Source organism: Pleurodeles waltl, chromosome 8, assembly GCF_031143425.1.
Source record: "Pleurodeles waltl isolate 20211129_DDA chromosome 8, aPleWal1.hap1.20221129, whole genome shotgun sequence".
NCBI classification, from domain to species: Eukaryota; Metazoa; Chordata; class Amphibia; order Caudata; family Salamandridae; genus Pleurodeles; species Pleurodeles waltl.
In genome coordinates this window covers 709377752-709404975 of record NC_090447.1, presented here as the reverse complement: position 1 = coordinate 709404975, position 27224 = coordinate 709377752, and the positions used below count along the sequence as shown (strand labels likewise).

Genomic DNA, 27224 nt, shown 5'->3' with positions numbered 1-27224 from the left:
ACATTTCCCGATCTTTACACAGTCTTCCAGTTCAGAGACAATAATTCTCTTCTACACCCTTCACTTGATACACTGGCTTATGGGACTAACCAGCCTTCTCAAATTAAATTTTCTCTCGCTGAAACCTCAAGAGCTATCGGGTGCCTAAAGTGTGGGAACGCCTAAAGCCAGATGAGATGCCGGGTGACCTTTGCCGCTCTGAGACTTGGGCCCCTTATATTAATTTACTTTCTAACTCGATCTTAGTAGATGCAGAAATCCCGTACAGGTTTAGACATCATCACAGTTTAAAAAAAGGATTCAAGGGACAATCCGACCAGTTACAGGCCAAACTGTATTATAGACACTGTGTAAAAAAGCATTTTGCAGACAGCTTGAATGGATGGCTGAAGATCAGACACTGTTACCCTTACAAGCAAGTTTAGAATTAAAACAAGCATGATCAGGCCTTCTGTTTAACGATGCTGCATTGGATGTATGTTACCCTTATAAGACAACATTTGAATGTGGCATTTGTTGACTTGAGGGCCACCTTTGATCTTGTGCCAAAGTATGAGCTGTGGGCAGCTCTAAAGACCATGGGTGTGTAACACTACTTGTAATCTAATTTAATAAGACTTCACATGGATGACCATGCAGATGTTCTGTTGGGGGAGAATGGCGAAATGACTGACCAAATTGCCATACAAAGAGGATTCAGACAGGGCTGTGTACATACTCCCAACTTTATTTACATTGTATATTAAAGAAGTAATCCAACATCTAAGCAGGTATGTGAATGATTCCCCTAAATTAGACAGCCATAAATTCCCCCAGCATTATTGTTGGTTGATGATACCTTTGTAATCTCCCAAACTCCTACGGGTCTGCAAATTTTGTTGAACACATTCTCAGATTTATTTAACAAACGGGTCTGGAGATCAATACGAGTAAAACAAAATATATGATATTTAATCCATATAAAACCTACTGAGGGAAGCTGAAATTGGAGAATACTGTGCTAGAACAATTTTGATTATTTGGGTGTCCGAATCTCGGACAATTTATCTTGGTCCTGCAACATTACAAAACATAGTATGGTAGTGCAGCATAGAGTGTCAGCTGTGTTAAAAATGTATAAGCCCCCTTTATCTAGATTGGTGTCTCTGGCCTTGCAATTATATAAATTATGTAGGTTAAAGGCCCAAGCAGCTGCTTTATATATAACTGAAATGTGAGGAAATCAAAATGTGAATGTGTTGATTATTAAGGAGAATAGCTTTGTAAGATCTGTTCTCCAAATGCCCCCAGTGCTCCCTTACATTCTCTCTGTTTAGACATGGGCCAAATGAGAACAGTTAATTTTACAAATCTAAGACATTTAGTACATTGGCTAAGGGTATGGAACACTGAAGAATTAGTCATATGCAAATAGATTTGTTGAGATCCTGAAACTGGATACATCCAGTGTGCTGTCATGGCTGAACTATGCCACTCATTGGTTGCTGACTGAGGTTTACACTCATGCTGGGATGATCTGAGAAGCATCAATGGTAGCTCAATCAATCTCCCAAAGGAGAAATACTGCCATTTAATAGACAGGCATTGCTTGATGAGCTTAATTGGTGGTGGCCTAACTAATCAAGTTCAAGACCTGTCCAAAATTTCAATGCTTCCTTGGCGATATAATGCCCCACTATGCCAAAACCTTATATATTAAATTCAGGTTGGGGTTCATGCCCTCAAACAGTTTTACGCAGAAATAATATATGAACCATAAGCACACTGAGTATTGCCCTTTTTGAACAAAGTTGACTGAGAATGTGGGGTACATCTTCTTCTTTTGCTCCATTTATTCAAGGCCCAGAAGAAAATATGAAAATAGATTAAACCAGTTTGCCTACATCTGGGAGTAAGTAACTATGAAGTGGAAGTTACGATTTTAAAGGTGGACACTCAATGCTTAATTGTTTTCTAACTAAATAGATTTTTACTTGTAGTTTGGTGTCTAAGGAAGCAAGACGAGAACCGATAAGCGTGAATGCACTTTGGCACTGGCTATTTTAAATAGTACATTTTAATGTCTCTGTGTTGTATGCTTTTAGAATTTTTATTGTGATTTTTAGAAATGTATTTGTATGTTTTATGGGGTGATCGGTCCCTCAAAATAAACATTTATAATGATGACTAACGATATGGCGCATGCAGGCTTTATCCTGGGATCCGAAGACTCAGTTGGTGCAGCACCTAGGAAACCTGGTAGTCTCTGGCTCGGTTTTTGGGGGAGACTGCAAAAGACCAGGAGTGGTGGCTATTTGAATGCAGTTGGGCTGGCGGCACTCCCCACTCCCTACCCCACCCAGAGCAGAGTGGGGTGATAGATGCATCGCTTTTAGGTTGGGGAGGTAATTTGGGAGTGGTGGAGATCAGAGGACTGTGGTCTCTGACTGAGGCCCACTTCCACATCAGTCTGTTGGGGTTGAGGCCATTCGCTTAACGTTGAAGACCGTCCATTAAAATGCAGTTGGTTCAGAAGCTCACGCCATGTGATAGTGCAACAAGCAGGGCAGAGTTGGGTCTTGAGTCCTATGCAAAGAGTCTCCTTGCCTCTGGAACTGGTTGAGTCGGCAAGACATCCTCTTAGTCGTGAACCTTTTGGTGGGACCTTTATAAGGCAGAGCAGACATTTTAAGTCGGGGATGCTTAACGAATCACAAATAGCAGCTACACCTGAAGGTGGTGCAGGGTGTCTTCCAGTGATGAGGAGAGCCCTGACTTGACCTCTTCGTCACCACTGAGAACGTGCTGTGCCAACTCATGTGGCTCATTCGCAAGAAGGCTCTCTTGTTGAGATGCATTCCACCTAGAGTGGAGCACTGCACTCCTGTACGCCACTTCATTGCTGCCTCTCCTGCCCAAAGTTTTGAAGATCAGGATTGACTGGGCACAAGTGGCTTCAGGTTAGGCCAGGAGAGTGTGGTACCCAGAAATGATGGCCATGAGCATCTGTCCCCCGATCAGGCTGCTTCTTCAGGAGGATCTTCTGTTGCAGTGGTAGTAAAGGGTCCTGCACCCGGGCCCATGCGAACTACAACTCCATGCATGGAGATGGAACAGCAGCAGTTACTGTCTTAAACCTCTCTCCTCCAGTAGTTGATGTTCTGCTGACCACCAAGCATCCAACTGCAAAATCTGTTTATGCTGGATGCTGTGATAAGCTTGTGGTTTGATGTAAATCGAGTCCTACAGAGCCAATATAAGCAAACGTTTCGGATGTTATGGTTTTTGTGCTGTCTTTAGCCCAGCAAAGACTTGCTTCGGGCTTTTTTTATTAATCAGACCATCTGTCTTTGTTTAGACCACCTGTTGCAATGAGTTTCTTTAAATGTTTGCTTCATGTGTTCCCACTCAAACCTTACTTAATGCTACAGTGGCAACTTATTCTGATGGATACTTCTATTTTGCAGATTCCTCACCTTGTAAATGACCCCAGATGGCATACTAAATCTGGAGATTTTTCTCAGCAATTCCTTTGTTCACCAACAGGTGGCATAACGCAGCTCCACATCAGGTCGCTCCTGCCCCAGAAGCGATGTCACAGCCACAATGTAACCACTTCCGCACATTGACATCAGTTCTTTTCTTTCTGTGCCTTCCAACACACATCCGAAGCTCGCTCCCTCGCTTCTGTTATCTGACAAAATCCTTATCAAATACTTTTCCAGTGTGCAAGGGATATATCAACCCCTAAAACACTAGGGATTATACCTTGCAAAGATTGCCATAAATAGATGTTGGTGATGGGACCTGCCTGTGGTCTGTCTGGTGTCTGGACTTCTTGCATGACTTGAAGTTGTGTGAAGCCTACTCTTGGATGATTTTAAACACCATCTGTGACCGTATGGTCATACTCTGTCGCGTAGCATGGTAGAAAAGCACGTAAATCCAGGTCCTGGTTTAAGTAGAGAAAGTGGGTGTGTTCTTGATCCTGAGACAGATCACATGAGAGGTTTTTATCCCACTCGAATTAGTCAAGTAATTCCAAATACATAAAGAAATACAAGAAGTCAAAACACAACTCCCCCCTCTTCTTGATGCTGTCAGTGTACTCCTCTGTCTCGGTCCCCCTTCTCAGATCCAGTTCCTGAACTGGTGCCATTGCAGCCCAAATTCCTGGGTCCATCAGCCATGCTGCTTATCTTTGTTTCTCTACCAGTTTCCTTTGTTGTGCCACTAGGCCACACCAATACTAGGGTGCTTCAAGTCAGTTGGTGTTGAGAATGGTTCCGCCAGTAGAAACCTGAGCATCCTTGCCTGGTTCCAGGGTCTGCCAGACTTTGGATGTTAGGCTGGCACCTACCCCAACTCCTCACACAGAAGTGATACCTGCGTCAGTTTCCATGCATCGATTCCGGCACCAATGCTGCCGAGTCTAGAGGAAGAACTGATAGTTCTGTCAGACTCAAAAGCAAATTCACAGCCACCTCCGACAAAGGCCCTCAATATGACTTTGGCGGTCTTCCAACCACCATATTACGAGTACTGAAGGATTTCTGCCACAAGTTGGGCGGAAATCATCCAGTAGTCGTGCTGGCGGTCGGGGGCGCATGGACGGTTCCACCACTGGTCCGCCAAAAAGACTCCCCTAGCTGTTTTAGAACCTGCAATATGGCCTGGCGGTTTCCTGATGGTGGGGCGTTGCAGGCGGTGGAAGCGCCTGTTCCCGTTCCCTGCCAGACAACCTCCTCAAGGTAAGTTGATCGTCTGACAGGGGAGGGAGGATGTTGTGGTGAGTGGGTCTTGTCTGCATGTGTGTATGCGTGTGTTTATGGGTTTTTGAATGCATGTTTGAGTGTGTGTGTATGCTTTTGTGTGTGGGGGTGTTTGAATGCGTGTATGATTGAAGTGAGTGCGTGTTGAAATGTTTGTGTGAATGTGTGTATGGATGTATGTGAGTGGATGTGCGTGTATGTGGGGAGGAGGTGCTGTACTGGAAGGGGGAGTGGGGGTGCTGTACTGGAAGGGGGTGTAGGGGTGCTCTACTGGAATGTGAGATGGGGTTCTGGTATGGAAGGGGGGTGGGAGTATTGGAATTGCAGAGGGGGTTGGGGGGGTCACCTGCCGGTGAGAGGAAAGAAATGTCCTGTCACTGGTAGCCTTTCCGCCAGGGTTTTTGTGGCGGTGCTACTGCCGCTGAAACCCTGGTGGAAAGCCGACTTGTGACACGGCCAGCAGTCTTCAGTGGACCGCCAGGTTGGAGATGCTAATCTCTGGCCCGGCTGTCCAACCGCCCTGTTGGTACAGGTGGGGATGTGGCTGGTTGCTAGAGGCCAACCCGATACATTCATAATGTGGTGGTCTTCACTGCCGGCCCTTCGGCGGTGAGACCACCACCGTGGTCCTGGCGGTCTTCAGACCGCCAGGGTCAGAATGAGGGCCTATGACTGCCTTCTTCTACCTCAGCCTCAATCAGATTCAGATGGAACGCTTCCTCAACCACATCAGTATTCGGAACCAGATTCACATGATGACGATGACAGGGGTGAAGAATCCCAAATTGATAATGATGAAAACCTGTTGTGGAACCTCCAGGAGCTCAGTGTCTTTGATGCATTTCCTGATACTGGATACTCTCCCACCTGGTCTCTCTACGAAGGAGTCCGCTTCCTTGGCCATGTTGATCTGGAGGGCAGCAGAGGTTCTTGATATACAACTACCCTCAGTAGAGGTGAAAATAAATGCTCTTTAGTAAGGGCAGACTTCAGTAAAGCCATTGCTGCCCTTCAGTGAGGTACTCACAGACACACTCATGGACACCTGGCCTAAGTTAGGGTCTTGCACTCCTGTCAACCGCCAAATAGCCAAGAGAAAAAACATTTCCAAAGAATCCATCTATCCTTCTGTAGCACCCAGCTCCTGAGATCCTTGTAGTTCAGGCCTCCACAAGTAGGCTGTTGAATCCATGTAGGTTCCCATCCATTCTGCCAGACTAGGATATGAAATGCATGGGAGAGTTTGAAAAAAGTATGTTCTCACCTGCCAGCCTTGCACCAGGTCTGTTAAGTTATCTCCTAAGGCATTATCTGCATTTGTTGTGGGAAATGGTGGCTGATATTTTGCCAGCTGTCCCTGATGACTTTCGTTCAACTCTTCAACAGATCTTTCAGGTTGGTGAAGATGGAGTGAAATATGTAATGTGATTGTGCCTGGCAACTACTGACTGCCTTGGTAGGTCAGATTGTACCAGTGTGGTGCTTTGGTTCTACTCCTGGATGCGCTCCACAGGATTCTTCTCTTCGAAGACAAGACGGACTGTGTGTTTGAGTGCATTTAAGGAAGGAAAGCAACAGCATGCTCTCTTGTCCTAACACCCTGCACTTGCCCCTCAGGTGTTCACAAAAGTGATGATGGTGGTTGCTGTCCATCTTCGGAGGATGGGGTTTACTAGTCTTTCCATAATTTGTCAGTTGGCTACTGAAGGCGGGCTGTTGTCTACCACCTCCAGAGGACAGCCAACCTGTTGACATCTAATCTGCAGTTGTGGTTGCTGGATTGCAGTTGGACTGGCGGAAAACCCATCTCCCTACCCCGCTCAGAACTAATGTTCAGGACAGATGCATCATTGTTGGGATGAGGAGGTCATTTAGGGGTGGGTGAGGTCAAAGGACTCTGGTCTCCAACGGAAACCAGCCTAAATATCAGACAACCCTACCTCCATGTGTTAGTGCAACAAACAAGATGTGGGTGGGTCGTGGATCTTGTGCCAGAAGGGTCTATGGCACTGGAACTAGCTGACTGGTTAGGGCTTCTCCCTGGTCATGCAACATCTGACAGGATCTTATTTTTCTTTAAACTTTTATTTATCCGTTTTATAAAACATAACATTGCAGTGATGGAGAGGAACAGGTGCAGAACACAGTGGGTGGAGTACAAGACTGCCCCCCCCCAAGGTACGACAGATGGTTACATTTAGAAATGACATCAGAGCCAGCAAGCATGCAATACTTTTGTGTAGTGAATCCTATCTTGTTTGAATGGGAAACAGGAGTTAGCTTAGCCTTCTGGCTTGTGGACCTGTGCCCCTGTCACCTAGTGACTTTTAGCTTGCTCTGTTTTAGCACAATTATTTAATTATATGTTTCCAAGATGACCGCATTGTTTCTAGTTAGGGCACTGTTTTAGTTTCACGGTATCAAGTCACGCCTTCGAGGGAATACATCAATTGCCGTCCCAAGCATGTCTTGTTATCTTATTGTTTGGGAACAGACCTACGTCATGGGTCCGAGCAGATCTGTATAAATGCACCTCACTTAGACAGATGGAGTGATTCCGACCAGATGCCATCGCTGCTGTTGATGCTGCATGCTGCTTTGACGCTTACCCAATCTTCATGTCCTTACAGAGTCTGAGCTAGAGGCCTCATTTCAAGTTAACGAGGGTTGGGGGGCTCTTCTCATGGGCATGGCATTGGGCAGATTAGGTTTAACATACCTAGCTCTCTTTAGGTTAGAGATTAGGTTCATCATGCTAGGGTATTAGGACATACTTCATATCTCAAGTCATTTTATGTTATTGCAAGATGGTGGGGGTCTTTGTATTAATGACTCTTGTCTTCACAATTATGTTTCTTGCATTGTTCATTGTCCTTAACATTGCAGCCTATGCACCTTATCATAGATTGCAGTTTTGTTAAATAAAACCTATTGAAACCTTACTGCATCTTCATTGCCTGTGTTTGATTGAGACATGTTCCTCATGCGAGAAAGGGGTAATCTCCTTTTAACCAGGACATTCCCTGAGATGTCACACTCTTGAGTCCATGCGTAAAGGCTGCCACAAATCACCTTTTACTGTTTGGATTTTTGGTGAGGTGCTGCTTGTGAGCCGGGAGGGTTGGGAAGACAGTTGCAACTTGTTGTAGGACTGGAATAGTTGCCTATAAACGTAAGTACTGTCACCCTTAAACCTGCAGTCTTTCCTAGAGCAAGAGTCAAACTAGGACAGTTGCCCATTACTATATTCCAAACTATGAAAGTTGCCCATTACTATATTCCAGATTCAGAAACACAGCACTCACATCCACAACCATCTCGTGGAGCAGATGCAACAGTATTGAGCCAATCAGGTACCTCCGGGCCATCAGAGCCATCACCAACAACGCTTTCGTCACTTGACCCCACAGAATCAGGGTCCTAGAGCTTGTCCCACAAACTCTGCCGTATAATGAGGTCCTCCACTACCTTATCATCTCATCTGCTTAGCATTACATGGTGTTCCTCCGCTAGCGCCCATTCTGCTACATCCTTGTGCCAGTGAGCTGTCTATGGGGCACGCTGGCCCATCCACATGATGGCTACTCTATGCCTGGCGAGCACTAATGTTAACTATAAAAATGTAAATGCCAGTTTACGACCTCTGGGCTGTTTGATATTTCCTAATAAACATCACTGAGGGTTTGTCACTGGCTGGAGTGAAGTGGCTCACGACGGCTTCCCCACCCTGGTGCCAGAAGCTCTGTACGGCACAACAGCCCCAAGCTAGGTGGAGGAAATCTGCTCCCTGAGTCCCACAACGAGGGCAGCTGTCAGTGCGGGCATGGGATTTGCAACAAAGGGTTCTGGGGATCAAGTAAGTGTGGTGTAACACATTATGTATTAGTTTAAATCGAGCATTGCATGAAACCAATTTTGTGAGCCCGCAAACCCGAGCCCAGTGCTCGTCCTCTAGAGGTGGCACTAGGTCCACGTCTCAAACTGCAAGAGCCTGTATCAGAGCACCCGCCTCATCCTCCCTCATGGCTTTGTAGAGCGAGGAGATCAAATGGCTGCCTGACCCACTGGCCACAGGGTTGCCATGATGCCAGTCATCCCAGGCGCTGCAGGAAAAGTGGGCCAGGTCTGCCTGGCCACCTCACTCAAGCCTGCATGTTGTAATCATTGTCCCAGTTCCAACACAAATTCCACCTGAGCATCCTCAAAGGTGATGAAGTGCTCATTAGGGTGTAAGTCCTCCAGTATATCACAGCCCCGTCTCTTCATGCCTGGAAGGACATATGGGCAGCCAGTTGCCAGACCAGTGCCAGTAGCCACACCAGCAACTGCCTGTGGAATGGGCACGTTTCAGCACCAGAATGATGAATCTTTGCCACATTTCCGCTGTTTGCTGAACCATGTACGGTCGATCTTCCGGGGCCCCAGTCCCCTTCATCAAGATCTCCGGCAATTGCCCGGCCTCGACCGTCCCAGCCAGCTGGTATTTCTCACAGCTGCCCCCCAGGGTCAAGTCAGCGCTCTACATGTTGCAGGTGGGCAGCATAGTAGTACAAATCCTGCTGAGGCACCTCCAGGCTGCCTTCACCGTAAATCTAGTCAGCATAGTCAAGGCTACTCTGCTACGCCTGGCTGCCCAGAGCAAAGAAACAAGGATCAAGTCCAAATGCATGAACACCCTGGCCAGCAGGGGATAGAGAGAATTCTGTTGAATGTATCAATCAATCAATCAATCAGTCAAAAAATGTATAGAGCGTGCTACTCACCCACTAGGGTCTCAAGGCGCTGAGGAGGGGGGAAGTAACTGTTCGAACAGCCATGTCTTCAGTTTTTTTTTTCTGACGAGCAGGAGATCTTGGGTCTTGCGGAGGTCGGTGGGGGAGGGAGTTCCAGTCCTTGGGGGCGAGGTAGGAGAAGGATCTGCCACCTGTGGTGGTGCGTTTGATGCGGGAGACTGTGGCAAGTGCGAGATCGGCAGATCGCAGGTGGCGGCTGGGAGTGTGAAAGTTAACTCTATGGTTGAGGTAGGTTGGGCCATTGTGGAGGGATTTGTGCGCGTGGATGAGGATCCTCTTGTCGATGGGGCGCCAGTGAAGGGATCTGAGGTGGGGTGAGATGTGTTCATGGCGAAGGAGATCCAGAATGAGGCGTGTGGCTGTGTTCTGGATTCTCTGGAGTTTGCGTTTGAGTGTGATGCCGGCGTAGAGGGCGTTACCGTAATGTAGCCTGCTGTTGCTGAGTGTGTGGGTGACGGTCTTTCTGGTCTCTAAGGGAATCCATTTGAAGGTTTTTTGCAACGTGTGGAGAGTGTTGAAGCAGGAGGTGGTGATGGCGTTGATCTGCTGGGGGAGCAGGGCCTAGGGCGGTGGGCCACCAGGAGTCGTCCCATATTGTTTTGTTGGGTCAAAAAATTATTATTTTGGTTTGGTTGGAGTTGAGCTTGGGGTGGTTGGCTGTCATCCAGGCGGCGGTGTCGAGGAGTGCAGCATGGAGGTTGGTTTTAGTGGTGGTGGGGTTGCGGGTGAGGGAGATGATGAGTTGGGTGTCGTCTGCGTAGGAGAGGATGGTGATTCCGTGCGGTCGGAGGACGTTGGCGAGCGGGGTCATGTAAATGTTGAAGAGGGTGGGGCTGAGGGAGGATCCCTGGGGTACACCGCAGATTATTTTGGTGGCGGTGGAGTGGAAAGGAGGGAGGTGGACTTTTTGGGTTCTATCGGTGAGGAGGGAGGTGAGCCAGTCTAGGGCTTTGTGTTGAATCCCTGCGTTGTGGAGACGTGTGCGGAGTGTGTGATGGCAGACGATGTCAAAGGCCGCAGAGAGGTCTAGGAGGATGAGTGCGACGGTCTCTCCCTTGTCGACTCTGGTTCTGATGTCGTCAGTGCATGCGATGAGGGCAGTTTCCGTGCTGTGGTTCTTGCGGAAACCGGATTGGGAGGGGTCAAGTGTGTTGTTTTCCTCCCAGAAGTGGGATAGGCGTGTGTTTACTAGTTTTTCGGCGACTTTGGCGTGGAAGGGGAGGAGGGAGTTTGGGCGGTAGTTGGCGAGGTCGTCTGGGTCCGTTTTTTGTGTGTTTTTTTTTTTAAGGAGTGCAGTGATTTCTGCGTGTTTCCAGGGGTCTGGGAAGGTGGCGGTGTCCAATGAGGTGTTATTATGTCGCGAAGCTTGGGGGCACTGGTGGGGATGGCTTTGTTGTAGAGGCGGTGAGGGCAGGGGTCGTGGGGGATCCAGAGTGGATGGAGTTCATCGTTGTTTCGGTTTCTTCGATGGTGGTAGGGGCCCATGTGGTAAGTAGGCTGGGGGGGGCTGAGTGGGGGTCTGTGTTGGATGGTTGGGGGGTGTGTGCTGTGGGTGTGTGTGTTGTGAAACTATTGTGTATGTCTAGGATTTTGCGGTGGAAGTGGTTTGAGAGGGAGTCGCAGAGGAGTTGTGTGTGGGGTCTATGTTGCTGGCTTTGGGTTTGGAGAGCTCTTTGATGATGGTAAAGAGTTCTTTGCTGTTGTGGGAGTTGCTATCTATGCTTTCCTTGTAGTATGCTCTTTTAGTGGTGCGTATGAGTTGGTGGTGAGTGTGAATGGTGGTTTTGAGGGTGGAGAAGTTAGTGATTGAGTGATCCTGTCGCCAGGCTTTCTCAGCTTTGCGGCATTTGCCTTTGGAGTCGTGGAGTTCAGTAGTGAACCATGGGGCGGTCTTGATGTTGCGGGTGGTGATGTGATATTTTTTCTTAGGGGGGCGGGTTTGTCTGCGCAGGTGGTGATCCAATTTGTGAGGTCGTGGGCAGCAGTGTTTGGGTCGTTGGTGTGGGTGGGTGGGGTGGGTTCTGTGCCAGTTGGGAGTCCAGGTGTTCTGAGTGGATCTTGTCCCACAAGCGGTAGGGCATGGTGTGTTGTTGGTGGTGTGAGGGGGGTTTGGTGAAGGAGAAATGGACGCAGTGATGGTCGGTCCAGTGGAGTTTGGTGGTATGGGTGTATGTTATGTGCTGGCTTGAAGTGAAGATTGCGTCTAGTGTGTGTCCTGCTGAGTGGGTGGGTGCTGTGACCAGTTGTTTGAGTCCGAGGTTGGTGAGGTTGTCTAGGAGGGAGGAGGTGTTGTGGTCTTGGGGGTTCTCCGGGTGAAAGATGAAATCACCGAGGAGGATGTAATCTGTGGAGATGAGTGCATGAGGGCTGATGGTGTCGGTGATGGTGTCACAGAAGGGGGGGCGTGCCCTGGGGGTCTGTATATGATTGTACCTCTGAGGGTGGTGTTGGTTATGTGGATTAGGAAGTGCATGTGTTCTGCGCTGTCGAGGGTGTCATGTGTGTTGGTGGTGACCTTAATGGGGTCTTTGTGCAGGATGGCAATGCCTCCTCCTTGTTTGTTTAGGCGGTCTTTGCGTTGGAGTTTGTATCCGTCAGGGGTGGCTGTGGCTATTTCGGGCTCAGATGAGTGATTTGTCCAAGTTTCTGTGAGGAAGACGATGTCAGGTGAGTGTGATGTGATGAGGTCCCAGAGTTCTGTGGCGTTTTTGTGTAGGGATCGGGTGTTGAGGAGTAGGCAGTTGAGATGGTTGTGGGGGGTGTTATTGTGTTGTGTGATGGTGTTGGTGTGGGTGCCTGTGGTGGTGGTGTGGGTTTTGGAGGTGTTGTAGTGGAGTGTGTTGGGGTTTCTTGAGATGGGGCCTGTTACAGTGTGTGGGGGTTGTGCGTGAGTCTGTTGTGTTGAGGTTGTGGTGTTTGTTGTGGGAGGTGCCTGGGGTGGTGTGTGGCGTGTGAGTGTCAGAGGTGGAGCAGGAAAAGCGGCAGGCGTAACAGGTGATGGGTCTTTGTGTGTGTGTGGGGTTGGTTTGGGTGCATGCGGGACATGTTCCTGGGTTGAGGGAGTGGAGTGTGTTTGTGGAATAGTGATGTCTGGGGGGGACTCGGCGGGGGGGGGGGCAGGGGGACTGGCACTGGGAGCGGTCCGGGCACGGACGGGCTTGCCTCTGGCATGTCTCCGCCGCGCCAGCGACGCGTCCGCGCACCGGCTGCCATTAAGAGGGTAGGGTGGGGCAGCTGGGAGGAGGGAGGAGGGAGGGAGGGAGGGAGGGAGGAAGGGAGGGCCAATGGGTGAGTGCGGGGGCGGGCCACAGGGAAGGCAGCGACTACGAAAGGGGAGACCGGCCGGAGAAAGGGGAAAACGGGCGGGGAGAAAGAGAGGGAATGGAGCTAGCGTTGAGAGGTGGGGGGTGCAGAATGCAGAGTACGAAAAGCAGCCAACTACAAAAAACTGCGTACACGCAACTAAGGAGTGCAGAAATGGGAAAACACAGCACAAATACGTACACGCAACTAAAGAGTGCAGAAATGAAAAAACACAGCACAAATACGTACACAGCAACTAAAGAGTGCAGAAATGGAAAAACACCACACAAATACGTACACGGCAACTAAAGAGTGCAGAAATTTAATAATACGGCACAACTACGTACATGGGAACTAAAGAGTGCAGAAATGGAAAAACACCGCACAAATACGTACATGGCAACTAAAGAGTGCAGAAATTGAATAATACGGCACAAATACGTACACAGGAACTAAAGAGTGTAGAAATGGGAAAACACGGCACAAATACGTACACGGCAACCACAAAAGTATAGAAATAGAAAACACAAATGGTTACTTATACAGTAATTGGAGCTGCCTACCACTAGGCACCAGGGATGAGGCGCAGGCGGGTGCGATGCGGGTGGAGGAGGGCCTCGAACTGCTGAATGTATAAACAGCGCGGAAGCACTATCTTGGGGATTGCGAGCCTACGCATTAAAGACCGCAGGAGTGTATTCCAGAAGGCGACTGAAGCCCTCAACTCCTCCTGTACTCTAACTGTGTTTAAGTTTAACAGCATAGTGGTGGGTATGCGCTACCATAATACCCAGGTACCGAAAGTGTGCCAAATCCTAGCGCAGACCGACATCAGGCTGCCTCTCCACTGGGGTCCCATCCAACAATGCAAATGGAAACAACAGGGACTTGCCTAGATTTAATCGAAGGCCCAACAAGGTCCCAAAATCATCCAACAGTCACAACAGGATCGGCAGGGACTCCTGAGGGGAGCTGAGGTAGGACAGAGCCTACATCCTAACAGTATCTTTAAACACCAGTTTTGTCTGCCTGATGGATCGTGAATGCGGGTTGCACTGAGAGGTTGCACAGGGCATCTTCCATCAATGGCAAGGACCCTTCCTTGATCTTTTCGCCACTGCCGAGAATCCACAGTGTCCAAACATTTGCACATTGGAGTTCCAAAGGCAGTTCTCCCTCCGAGATACTTTTCGCCTTGATTGGAACTCAGGACTCCTTTACGGTTTCCCGCTCTTCCTCTTCTGCTCAAAGTTCTGAAGAACTTCAGGAATGACCAGGCTCACGTCATACTAGTGGCTCTGGATTTGGCCAGGGGAGTGTGCTACCCAGAACGTCTGTCCATTAGCATTTGTCCTACAATTCGGCTGCCTCTTCTGGAGGACCTGGAATACCTTCTGTCGCAGTCATCTTCTGTTCCCTTATCCGCACTGCATCCATATCTTCTTGTTGCATTCTACAGTCTACATGATTGCTATCTTGGAAGTTAAAAGAATCCGAGATAGCTGCTCTCTGCTATTGGCGCTGTCAGTGCTTTTGACTCAATTATACAAGCATTGGCAAAGCAAGGCCTGTCAACAACCAAGCATTGACAAAGTGAAACAGGTTGGCTTTTCCAGTGTTCGGTGAACTCGTAAATATACAAACATGTATTCATGTGCCTAGGGCCATATCAGTGTGTTTTACTTCTCTCAGACAAAGCGCCTATTTTTTTACCACTTTTAAAGCAGGCATTTCAGCAAACTTCAAAGGAAAACCGCATCAGAAAAGAAACTTTCATCATTAAGAACATAGCAAATTGGAGTTTTCTAGCCTACAAACATCACTAAAATGTAAAAACCAGCAAATTATCTCTCCCAAGGAAACCTATCCATGGGTACAGATAACCTTAGAAAATATTAGTTTTCAGAGTAGCTAGCTTGTGTGAAAATATAAATGGCATTAAAATACTCATGCAATTAATTAATTACTTTTTTCTTTGACTGACGATCGTGCCTGTGACATTTAAAAGTTATGCTCCACAACTGAAGAAATTAATGTGGCCATGCGTTATCTTAAAATGAAAAGGGGAAGGCTTTAACAAGGGAGAAAACCACAAATGGGATGCTGTGATGTAGTTTATACTGACCAGTTGAAAGTTCCCCACATGGTTTGAAAAGTGCATTGGGAGAATGACAGTACTCAAAATAGGGACAAAGGTTATGTCATCACTTTCTTTTTACACAGAGAACAATCTCATAGGAGGTCAGAACTCCCTTTGACTAATAAATAACAAACGTATCCAAGATCTCAAGCCTGTGGTTTCTCCTCTGCAGAAGAAGTGTGCTTCCTAGTTCTGTCCCTCAAGTCCTTGGCCATAGTGACCTGTCATGGACAGCAAAAGGACCCCGATTCACAACAGCTTTGTCATCAACACGCATAGTAGTATGTTCAGTGCTATTGTTCATGACTATTATGGACGAGAAGTACTGGAGATAACACCTTTTTGACTGCCTCATTAACAACAACTCTTTGTCGCTGCCATTATGGTCTAACAATAAACACAAGTTTATAATGTGATATCTCTTCTAGATTCACAAGCTGTGCATAATCCTGCCATGTAGTCGGTGGGTCCAGAAGTGTTCGTAGTAATATATATTTGTCCCCCTTGGAATCAACATGGGTGTGGGGCCTTATGACTCACTATGATATTGTTTCTAAGCCCTTGATGCCCCTGTATGAAACGTCCATTTTAAATTATTTTTTTGCTGTTTGGCTTAGAGTTGTGCAGACAGAGCTCCCAAAATAAAAACAAATAATTTAGTTGAGAAATTCAACAGCAACTTTGAAGGTTTGGTGGACAAACATTGTTTGAACCCAGGGCGGCTCTTAACTCTCAGGCTTGGACTTTGCCATTGAGTGGGACACCCCAATGCCATTCTGTATTATGAGCATGCTGTATGAAATCTGTCCTACCAGCAACCAAACGTATGCCATAAATCATGCAACACATGCAATGATTGATAGACTTTAAGTCCCACAGGAATGTAACGCCTGCTCCTCTCAACCTAGAGATAATTTTGGCACATGGAGAGGAAATAGATGGTGCTTAATCAGTCAGAAATGAAGAGGGCGCAAGTGCAGTCTTTGCAGGGATAGGTTTCTTAGAGAATGAAGGTATTTCAGAGGAGGATCGGGGGAACATGTTGACCTTGAAATAGTTTTGTCAGAAATATGTTTCAAACTAAATCCAATCCCTGAAAAGTTTATTACTAAATCAAAAGACCCTAATTCTACAGTATCAAAACTGATAGACTTTAAGACATCGAGTAAAGAGAGGCTAGTCGCATCGATTAAACCAAACTTAAATATCAATATGGAAACACAAAGATATAAAACCTGGTTAAAGAGCTTCATAGAAAGACTCCTTTGTGACCCAAACCGAAAGTTGCCATAGAAGAATTGTTCATAGAGTCGGCGCCTGATATCCATTCAGGTTGAAAGGAACTCTAGCAAGACATCAGATACATGATCGACGATGAAGGCATAAAGTCAGCTCAACAGACTCCTCTTTTTAAAACAGTTGAGTCTGGAAATCCCATAAAGCCAAAGATAAGACATCAGACTCGACTCAAAGCACGGTAAGTTAAAAAAAAAGAAAAACAGAAAAAACGTCAGTGCTGGGAAAAACTATAGCCCCAGAATCAGATGATATTATAGAATTTAGGGGAACTAATATAGATCTTTCCTAAGAAAAGAAAAGCAGAATTATAGAGAAAGAAGCAGACAGTTGAAGAAGCATTATCTCATCATCATGCAAAACCCCTGGACATTAAGAGGTCTTGACCCTGTGACCCTGTGTGTAGTGCAGTCTTTTTTGCACTCAGTAAAATCCGACTCTGCAAGGATCAGACTTTATCAGCTGTGATAAACAGCACTTATTAGGAGTGCAACATATAATATGCACATTTGATGTTAACATTTGCATGTAGAAGTAATTAATTGGCGTTCCCCCCTGTACATTTCGGCAAGTTTTCATTGCCAAAATCACCCTTGCGAAAATTGCAGGGATGTTGTGTGTTAGCCACAAAACATGTAATTCCGGCATCTATATAGTAAAAGTTACCGCACGTAATGGAATTTAATGGGCACTCACAATGGCGGTGCTTGAGAATATACAGAAAGACCTAAGATAACGCGTAGAGATGATATCGCCTGTACCACCAAAGGTCCATGAAGAGGAACACCCCAAAAGAGAACATCTTACCGAGAAAGACATAGGAGTAGATTGAAGTGCAGATGATCCAGATTTACAGTCTGACTCACAGGATGAAGTGGACATAATTTGGCAATCAGTGGAGACTGATTTACCATAAGAGGAAGTTGAACTTTATCCACGTAGACCGCTCCTGTAGATGACATTTCGTGTTATCCTAGCTTCATCAAAAATGTCGCTGACACCTTTGGAGTATAAGTGGCTGCGTTTCTATTGGAGACTCTAAGTCGACAACGTAAAAAAATATCACTACCTGCCTATTTTGCTAACAATACCTCAACAAATAAAAAGGAAGTATTCCTTAAAGCAGAAAATAAATCTTTCACGAACAGGTACTAGGACCTTTCTTGAAAGATGTCATAGAAACAGAACTGTTGCAGGTACAGAACACGGGCATGTATTCAGTATACTTCTGTACTGTACTGTACTTTCAAACAGGTTCATCAGGGCACAGACGTTCTAAACGAACCCTCCTCAAGAGGAAATTCCCCTACTAGAAGAGAACGACTTATACAAATAATGCCCACAAGGATGTGTATTTTAACATCGTAATGTATCTAGCATGCAGGAAAAATCTGAGGTTTGTAACTAAAAGGCCGCATTATCAATATAAAGTTCTACTCTTTTGCATCAAATCTGCTCCGACGGTGTTAACAAAAAACTGTTAAGGTGGTAGCAACACGTATGAGAAATCAGACAGTTACAGCGTCCGTATCAAGATGACTGCCTTCAAAGGCAAGCTCATCAGTGCTGAAACCGCACACAGACAACGGCGGACAGTGTTGTTTAATTGGGGTCATAAACAACATGTACAAAAAGAAGTGTACTGCGGATCTTGATTCCTCTTACCAGATGTCTGAATAGCTGACCTCGAGGAATATAATGATGTTTTTGTGGATGATAGCAATAAGTATTCAACTTTTTCCAAATGTAAGATTGCATATGAAACCAGTGCAGGTGTAGTTAAACTGTCATTGGCCATAAAAGGTCAGAACGTGGTACAATTTTGAAAAACAACATGGCAAAGGAAAGCCAATTTCATTGTACTTTGCACATGTGACAGAGGACAGACTCAGATACTCATCAGTAAGAGTTTACATCTGATAGAGACTTCTAATCGCAGATTCCTTACCTTTGAATTTCCCCAGGCGTTAAGACTGGATCCAGAAGCTTTTTCATGAGCAGTATCCCTGCACGTCGGTAGGTGGCTTCGATTGGCTTGTTGTGGCGGCGCCCGAGGTGACGTCCACTTCACCTATATAGGTGCCACGTCGTCATACTGACGTCACTTCTTTTTTCCACACCAGTTAGCGCTAATCCGGAGAAGGTTGGTTTTTGACAGGCCTTGATATTTTGTTGAATTCTTTTTGAGGAATAATTCCTCCTGGATTGCCGAGGATGTCTTTGAGGAAGACAGGTTTTAAAACGTGTGGCGCTTGTCACCGCACCAAGTCGGTTACAGACCCCCACCTCGTGTGTCTGTGGTGTCTCGAGAGAGTCCACAACTCTGTCGTGCTCGGACTGCTGGGCCAGGGCACAGAAGGCTTTGAGGGAGCAGTCCCTAAAGCTGCTAGCAGCCCGTCCAGTGATGCTTTGTTGTGCGACTCCACTGAAATCTCTGTCCAGGTCGAGAGGAAAATCCCAGGACCACTCAAGGAGCTCAAAGTCCTCTTTGTCTCACGTGAAGTCACCGGGACACACGAGAAGTAGGCACAAGAAGCGCAGAAGCATGCTTCGATTTCCCCTTGTCCGTCCGCTGACACGACGACGGAGCATCAGCGTTCGAGGCACAGTTCTTTGGAGCCGTTGCCAGCGGACTGGATATCTGTCCAGATGCTTGCATGTCTTCTCCCCCTATTGTGGCTACATAGGTGGGACCCCATATGCTATGGTGGTGAAGAGGACAGCCAAGGTCCTGGACCTCGAGTCACCCTTGGTGGCAGTCAAGACTAACATCTTGATGGAAGTGCAACAGTCAGGAGCTTCTTCTTCCGAACCTCTGCTCCCTTTTAATGAAGCGCTACAAGATGTCCTATTGGGAACCTGGTCAAAGCCCAGCACAGGGGCTCCTGTGAACAGGACAATTGCCTGCTGCAGCCTTCCCGCACCTGCAGGGAACCAAACTTCCTCACCTAACACCACATCCCTGAGAGTTTGGTGGTCCAAGTCTCTACTTCCCATGGCGTGTTCCCTGCTGCACACCCCAGACAGGGAATCCAAGAGTCAGGATACCTTTGGAAAGAAAATATTTTCTTCCACTAGCCTTGCATAGCAGTCCGTGAACACTGCATGATTATTGGGCTGCTACTCCCACACTTCTGGGACACGGTTGCACAAGTGCTGGCACAGGTTCCGGAGGAGGCCCGGACCATTCTCTCTCAAGCAGACAAGGGCGGGAGAGATGCTACAAAGTTAATAGCTCACTGTGATTTAGGTACGACCGACTCGCTGGGCAGAGCGGTTCCTATGGGACAGTAGCCAAAGGTATGCTACAACCACCAAGCCCCAAGCAGCCGCAGCCCCTAAGCCCTCCTAATCTTGTTGTACAAGATGATGGCTGTCCAGTTGATGGCAGAATCAGCCATCCTCTCCACCACTGGCAGACCATAACATCGGACCTATGGATTTTAGAGATTATTCGGAGGGGCTGCTTCTTCCCTTTCAAATCCTTCTCTCCCCCATGCCTCCATCTCATGACCTGCTGACGGAGGATTATTTATCCTTGCTCTGCGAGGAAGTCGTGGCTCTCGTGGCCAAGGGAGCCATAGAGAGGGTTCTGGTGTCAGAAGTGGGCAGAGGTTGCTATTCCCGCCACTTTTTGATTCCCAAAATGAACAAAGGTCTTTGGCCTATCTTAGATCTGCGATCCCTCAACCTCTTCCTCAATAAGCACAAGTTCAAGATGCTCACACTGGCTCAGGTCTTGTCTTCCCTGGACCCAGGAGACTGGATGGTAGCATTGGACTTGAAACACGCTTATTTCCACATTCCCATCCTGCCTGCCCACAGACTTTGCCTGCGGTTTATGGTAGGCCACGAGCACTTTCATTTCATCGTACTCCCTTTGGGCCTTATCAGATCTCCTCGGGTGTTCAGGGGTGCCAGTCTTCCTCTATCTCCATGATTGACTGTTGATGGCGGGCTCGTCCCAGGCCCAGGTGGTCCTCTCCCACATCCAGACTACGGTGAACTTCCTTTATTTGCTGGGGGGTTCACTATCAATGTCCTGAGCAGTGCTTTTCTGGACACAAGCGAGTTTTGAGCTTATCCTCCTGAGCAGTGAGTCTAAGGTATTTAAAGTATTATACGGATGTTTCAGCCTCTATCCTGGATTTCGGTGAGAATGACTCTGAGGCTGCCGGTCCTCATGGCATCCTGCATCCTGCTAGGGACATGCTAGATGGCATATGCGGGCTCTGCAGTGGGACCTGAAGTTCTAGTCGGCGCATGTAGGAAGCGGTGTCTCTATATAGTGCACTAAAAAGAAGTACACCGTGCAGAGAGTCCACTGGGTCCCCAATTGGTTTGCAAGAGTAGATAAGCCTAAATGCTTGCCCACACTACCACAAACTAGAGCATTAGTCCTATCAGAGGGTAGTGCTAAGCATTTGCTGTACTCAGAGGCAATAAATGAAACACACACATAATAAATCTGAGACCAATTTAGAAAAAATAACACTCCTTTTTATGCATACTTTCAACCCAAGAACTTCATTATAAGGTAAGTACATTTTCAAGCTTCAATACTTTTTAGTTGCAAAATTCATACTTTTTAGTTGCAAAATTCGACACAGTGCAATGCCAGAATTCCTAAATGTTAACCTATGTGAGGAAAGCACAGTCCGCAAATGAGCACTTATTGACGACTCATGGGACCAAACTTGTAGACTTAAGTGAATACTGGGCAAGAGTCAGAACCACACCAACCAGTCCCTCTGGGCAGCACTGGGGTGGCCGGATGCAGAGGTACAATGTGCGTTGGGTGCCCAATGTATTTCAATGGGGATTGGTTTCCGTGAATTTACGCTGCAGCAGGCTCTGACTGGAGGCGATTGGGGGGTGGGGAGGAGGCAGTCAGGGACAACAAACAGATAAGGTAAGATGCATACGTGGCTTGCTCTGGGACGTAGCTGCATTTTTGGTTCTCTTCTCCAAGAGCCAGGGGCTGTGAATACAGGGGTGTCCTTTGATGTCAGGTTTCCTTATCCTGAGCACTCGTGGTTGGGGGGTCCTGTGGCTAAGGCTGTAGGTGTTGTCGTGGAGTTCAGGAGGGGTGAAACCCCAGTGGACTCGAGCTCAGGGGAGCCGGGGGACGTTGTTGACACCAGGGGTCCACTACAACTCAGGCCGGTGGCGACCGGTGCAGTGGCTGCTTTTGGTATCTGGTTCTCTCACTCTAATAGCTGCAGGAGGGGGGCTGCATGCAGAGGCTGCAGGTGACTTCAGGGAGTCCAGGAGGGGTGAATCCACAATGGCCTCGGACTCTGGACAGCTGTGGGAACCTGCTGGCACCAGAGGTCCAGTCCCACTTGGGTCAGTGACGGCGGGTGCAGTGGTGACTTCAGGTGTCCGGTCTTTGCGGTTCTGCAGGCTGCAGATTCCTTTCTTTGGAGTTGGTTGGAGAGCATGTCTGCTGCCCACAGGAGACTTTAGTCTTTTTTGAAGACAAACAGTTCTTCTAGGTTTCTGGAGGCTGAGCTGCAAGACAAGGTGTATTTTGGTGCAGAGTCCATCAAGGAGTGCAGACAGGCAGACGGGGTTGGTACCAGGTCAGCTGCTACTTCTCCTCCTCTTCTGCGGGTGCATCTCTTCTTTGTCCTTTTCTTTGTAGGTTGTCATAATCTGAGTTCTAGAGTTCAGGGCTGCCACCTAAATACTCAATTTATGGATATTACACGAAGTGCTAGGTGGTAGCAATGATTTGACCATCTTTAGGGTGACTAGACCCTTTCTATGACCACTTCCGCTGGGAAATGGGCATAAACCTAACATTCTAATTCCTTCCAAACAAAGATGGAGGAATTTCAAAAGTGGTGTCCACTTCAGCTCGTCCACCTTTGGGGTGAGACTGGCATGAAGTGGGCACACCTCTTAATCTGCCTAATTTTTCTGCCTTTTCTGCCGCTGGAGTGGGGTCAGGATGGGGGTAGGAGGGAGTCAGTCATCGTCGCCATCTAAAGAGGCCTGGGTGGCGTTACAAAGGCAGCTAGGCCTTTGAAGCTTCCTGCTCTGGAACGTCCATCCTGCCTTCGTGAGGTACTAACAGTCCCGCCCAGGTCAGGCTTTTGTCGTTGGCCCTCAAGAGCACTGGCTCTCACCTTGGTAGGTCTGAAATGTGGCTGAATTGGTCAGGACCAGTCAATTAACGCACTAGTATTTGGTAGCTTTTCAGGGGGCACCTCTCAGAGGTGCCCTCAGAGTGCATTTATTAATAAATCCCTCTCTGAAATCAATGAGGGTTTATTAATCGGAGATGTTTGATACCAAACATCTCTGGGTTCAGAGAAGCCATCATGCAGCTGGGAAACTCGTAGTGACCAGTGTTCAGCACGTGTATTTAAAATGGCTTCCCTGTTCACTTACTATGTCTAAGAATCAACAAAGACATGGCATGGGCGTATCTGCTCATGCATATATGCCCTCATATGTGTCCTGAAGCACCCTGTCTTAGGGGTGACTTGCACCTGGCACATGCAGTGGTAGGGGACCTAACACACAGGGAGGGTGTGACAGGTCATGTTCTCAATTTCACCTGCACCAACACACGCAGTCTGCAATGGCAGCACTGTCTGGGTTTGGTGAGGAGAACCTGGGGGTGGCACATCGGGTGCTGCAGCCCTCAGCGATCTTCCTTCGTAACATAGGGCCTAGGTACCAGGGATACCATTTACTAGGGACTTACATAGGGTGCTATCGAGTGTGCTAATTGTTGAGCACAACTGTTCAGTTTTCGGAAAGGGCTCTGGCACTTGGACCTGGCTAGCACTTTCAGTTGAAATCCCATCAGATTCCAGGCAAAAAGTAGGGGCTAACCATGCCAAAAAGTGTGCTTTTCTACATGACCCCCACCAAACGAAAGAGGATGAAACAAAACTTTCTCAAGACAGTCTTCGTCTTCTAAGTGGAAGAACCTGGAAAGGTCATCTGCATTGGCGTGGTCTGTCCTAGGTCTATGTTCCACTGTAAAATCCATTCCCTGTAGAGAAATGGACCACCTCAACAGTTTAGAGTTTTCACCTTTTATCTGCATAAGCCATCTGAAAAACCTGTGGTCAATTTGAACAAAGACGTTAGAGTGAAATGAAAACAACAGGTCGGAAATGGCCATCATCTTTGATTTGGGACAAGAAGGCTCCTATCCCAAGTTCAGAGGCTTCTGTCTGCTTTATGAACTGCTTGGTGTAATCTAGAACTTGTAGAACAGGTGATGAGCACATTGCTTCTTTCAGAGTGTCAAAGGCCTTTTGACAGCTCACGGTCCAGTTTACCTTTTTGGGCATCTTTTTGAAGGTCAGTTCTGTGAAAGAAAACAAACCTTCTGTAGTACCCAGTCGTGCCAAGGAATGTCCTGACTTTGGTCTGGGTTGTAGGAGCTACCCAGTTCAGAATTGTCTGGATCTTGGGTTTTTGTAGTTGAACTTGGACTCCACCTACGAGATGACCCAAGTATACAACCTGGCCCTGCCCTGTCTGGCATTTGCCTGTCTTGATAGTGAGACCTGCACCTTTCAGAGCCTCTAGGACCTTGCCACGGTGGATCAGGTGATCCTGCAAGGTAGAGATAAAGACAGCAATACCATCATGATATGCTGCACTAACCCAGCAAGGACTTTGTTCACCACCCTTTGGAAGGTGGCAGGGGCATTCTTCAATGCAAAGGACATAATAGAAAATTGATAATGCCTATCGGGAATGGAGGCTGCTGATTTTTCCTTTGCACCAGGGGTCAGACCTATCTGCCAGTATCCTAATATGAGATCAAAAGTACTGAGATATTTGGCTGCCACTAACCTGTCATTTAGTTCATCATCCGTAGGAATTGGGTGAGCATCTGTTTTTGTCACACCATTGAGACCCCTATAATCCACACAAAACCTAATTTCTTTCTTTCCACCCTGGAGTGAGATTTGGGGACTAAAACACATAGGCTGGCCCAGGGGCTCTTAAAGTACTCAATGACTCCCTATTCCAGTATCCTGCTGACTTCAGCTTTGATGCTCTCTTTGACATGATCTCACTATCTGTATATTTTATTCTGACAGGTAAGCTGTCCCCAGTGTCCACATCATGTGTGCGCCAGGTAGTCTGAGCAGGGGTCAAGGAGGAGAGCTCAGCATACTGCTGCATGACTTGCTTACAATCAGTCTGCTGTTGGTCAGTGAAGGTGTCTTTAAATGCCAGTGCTGATGAACTCAGCTACTGACGCCTCGTGGATTGTATGGCAGTTGCACACAGAGGGGGTACAGGGCATCTTCCAGCAAAGGGGAGAACTCTGTCTTGATCTTTTTGTCACGGCTGAGAACACACAATGTCAACACTTTAGCGCACAGGTGTTCCTAAAAGGTCTTTCTGTTGGAGATGCATTCCATCTAAATTGGAACTTGGGACTCCTGTACACTTTCCGATCCTTATGCCTCCTGGCTAGAGTATTGAAGAAGATTAAGACTGACTTTGCTTAAGTCATCTTAGTGGCACAGGAAAGTGCTAGGAGTGTGTGGCACCTGGAACTCCTGTGCATGATCATCTGTCCTCCCATTAAGTTGCTGCATCAGGAAGATCTTCTGTTGCAACAGCAAGGCAGGTTTCTACACCTATGCACTTGGGCCTGCGCTACTTGCACTTCCTTATGTGGCACTTTAGTGACAATAGTTGATTTCATTGACGTCCCTCCTGAGGTAGTTGAAGTGATCTTGGCAGTTAAGTGTTCCCCTGTGAAGTAGGATTATGTCAGGTGATAAATTTGTGGCTTAGTGCACCACCCGCCAGATAAACATCTACAATCCAAGCTGTCTGATGTCTTATTGTTTGTTTTGTCACTTGCCCTGCAGGTTATTTATCATCCCTTTTCACTTTTTTGTGGCTGTTGGATCAATCTTTCTTGCTTAAATCACCTTTTTGATGAGATCTTTGAAAGGTTTGAAACACTTGTTCCCACTAAAGCACTTTGTGATTCCACAGTGGGAAATGAATTAGCTTTTTAGCTTTTAAGTGTCTTACCTTTTTGAATCAATGCACAGTTGTCCATTAAGCCTTTTCATCCTGACACTGACCTTTCTGATTGCCATTACGTCAGCATGACATATGAGCACGCTTTATGCTGTTTCTGTCCAGCCATCTTATATAATGATCTTTCCAGACAGGGTGATGTTGAGAATTTTAGCTGCCTTCCTTTCAAAAGTGTAATGACCTTTTAATGTCTGACAGAGTATCACCCTTCTGCCATTCTTACACCGCCTCATCCCTCACAGAAGTGAGAGAGACTCCTCTAGTACGATCTCAAATGAGCATTCAACCTTTAGATAGATCTGCTCAAGAAACATCAAGTGGATGATCAGCTTTTTGTAGGGTTCTTTGTGGCAAATTAGGGCAAAGCCATGCAGGTTTGGACCATTCCTAACTGAATTGTTCTTTGCATAAAGATCTGCTACGCATTGGATAAGATGTAACCATCTGAAGGCTCACATGGAGTACCTGTCCTGGATATTTGTCAAAAGGCTATGTGGACGTCAGTTCAAACATATACTAGTGCCTTAATAGTCTGATTCGCCAATATGGACATTTTGCCCTCTTGGCCTTGCTGGGCCTTTTGGTCTGAGCAAGTTCATAGACCCACAGCCTGGGCAGATACTGCCATGGTATCTATTTCATAGGTGAGGAATCTTACAGTTGGACGTTTTCATCAGAAGAAACTACTTACCTTCGGAAATTATCTTTCTGATGCATACTCTATCTAATATTAGATCCTTCTCTGTACCTTCCACCTTGCCATTCTGTTGACAGCACTTTTTCAATCTAAAATAGTACCAATCTAGACATCTGCACCTTGGTCTGCCCAATTTGCAGATCACTGTGTCTGAGTGCACAGACAGGCCTGTGAAATCGAATTGGTGGTGCTTATATGCTGCTCTGCACATCACTTCCAGAGCGGTACAACATCAGCTCGAAGTGGCATGAAAACGCATTCTAGTGGGCAGGAATACCGCTTTAAGTTTCCGGATCTAGTCAGATGCCTTGGGAATATTTACAAGGTGAGGTATCTGTTAAAGTATTCAACAGAAAAAAAACTTACCAAAGGTAAGAAACTTGTTCTTTAAGGACAACATTTCAAAAGATGGGACATGTCCCCGCTGATATTTAGATGACCCCGGACTAGGGGGCTGCATGGAGATGGCCTACAAATGTATGATTTTGTGCTTCCATGTTTCAGTAAGTGAACAGTTACTGCACTTATGCTAGATCAGGTTATGTGATTCTGCGGTCTCTTTTTCTTTTTCCAGGGAAGGCCAATGAGTTTATTTTTCTTGAGCTATGCAGACCTCTTACAGATAAAGAGGAGGACAAACTTTGTGAATTTATGGTGAAATGGAGCATGTACAACAGGCATCCAGAGCTTTCTGATTTGTTGCCTTGGGAGGAAGCGAATACTCTTTTGAAGGACCTCTCCAAAGATGAATGTTCTTTCTTGTCAAGCTGCAACATTTCCTGTTATGAAGAAAAGAGCACACAGACCGACACAAAGCAAAAATCTCAGGTAGCCTATGATTGATTGATTAAAGTCAGTAAAGGAAATACTATGATTTTTCATAACCTAAAAAACGAGTTTCAGCTAGGTGTGTCACTTTTCAATTGTTTGCATTTACATTTTCTACCAGGCCTACCTTCAGTCCTTTATTTTCTATCTGACATTAGTACAGCTGCAGCATTTACCTTTAATCACTGAGCTTGGGCTGTAAATTAGATGCTAATGTATATTATGCAGAATATTCTCTCCACATTTTAATATGCCTGTGCCTCACCCTGGAGCTATGTGATGTCTTGTGTTAGTCAAGTGCACCAGAGTGTTATCCTTGAAAACACAACAAAATACATTCCTCTTTCTCCTATACTTAGGCTCTGCAGTTTTCA

The 27224-nt window shown here is 46.8% G+C and overlaps 1 protein-coding gene across 2 annotated transcripts in view; it reads left to right on the top strand.

The window, feature by feature from the left end:
* Positions 1-27224, top strand: part of SENP7 (SUMO specific peptidase 7) — a 790555-nt gene that overhangs the window by 292891 nt on the left and 470440 nt on the right. For both annotated transcript variants that reach the window (XM_069204850.1, XM_069204851.1), the window contains exon 12: positions 26597-26850. In XM_069204850.1, coding sequence (XP_069060951.1) covers positions 26597-26850 — 254 coding nt within the window. The remainder of the gene's footprint in view (positions 1-26596; positions 26851-27224) is intronic.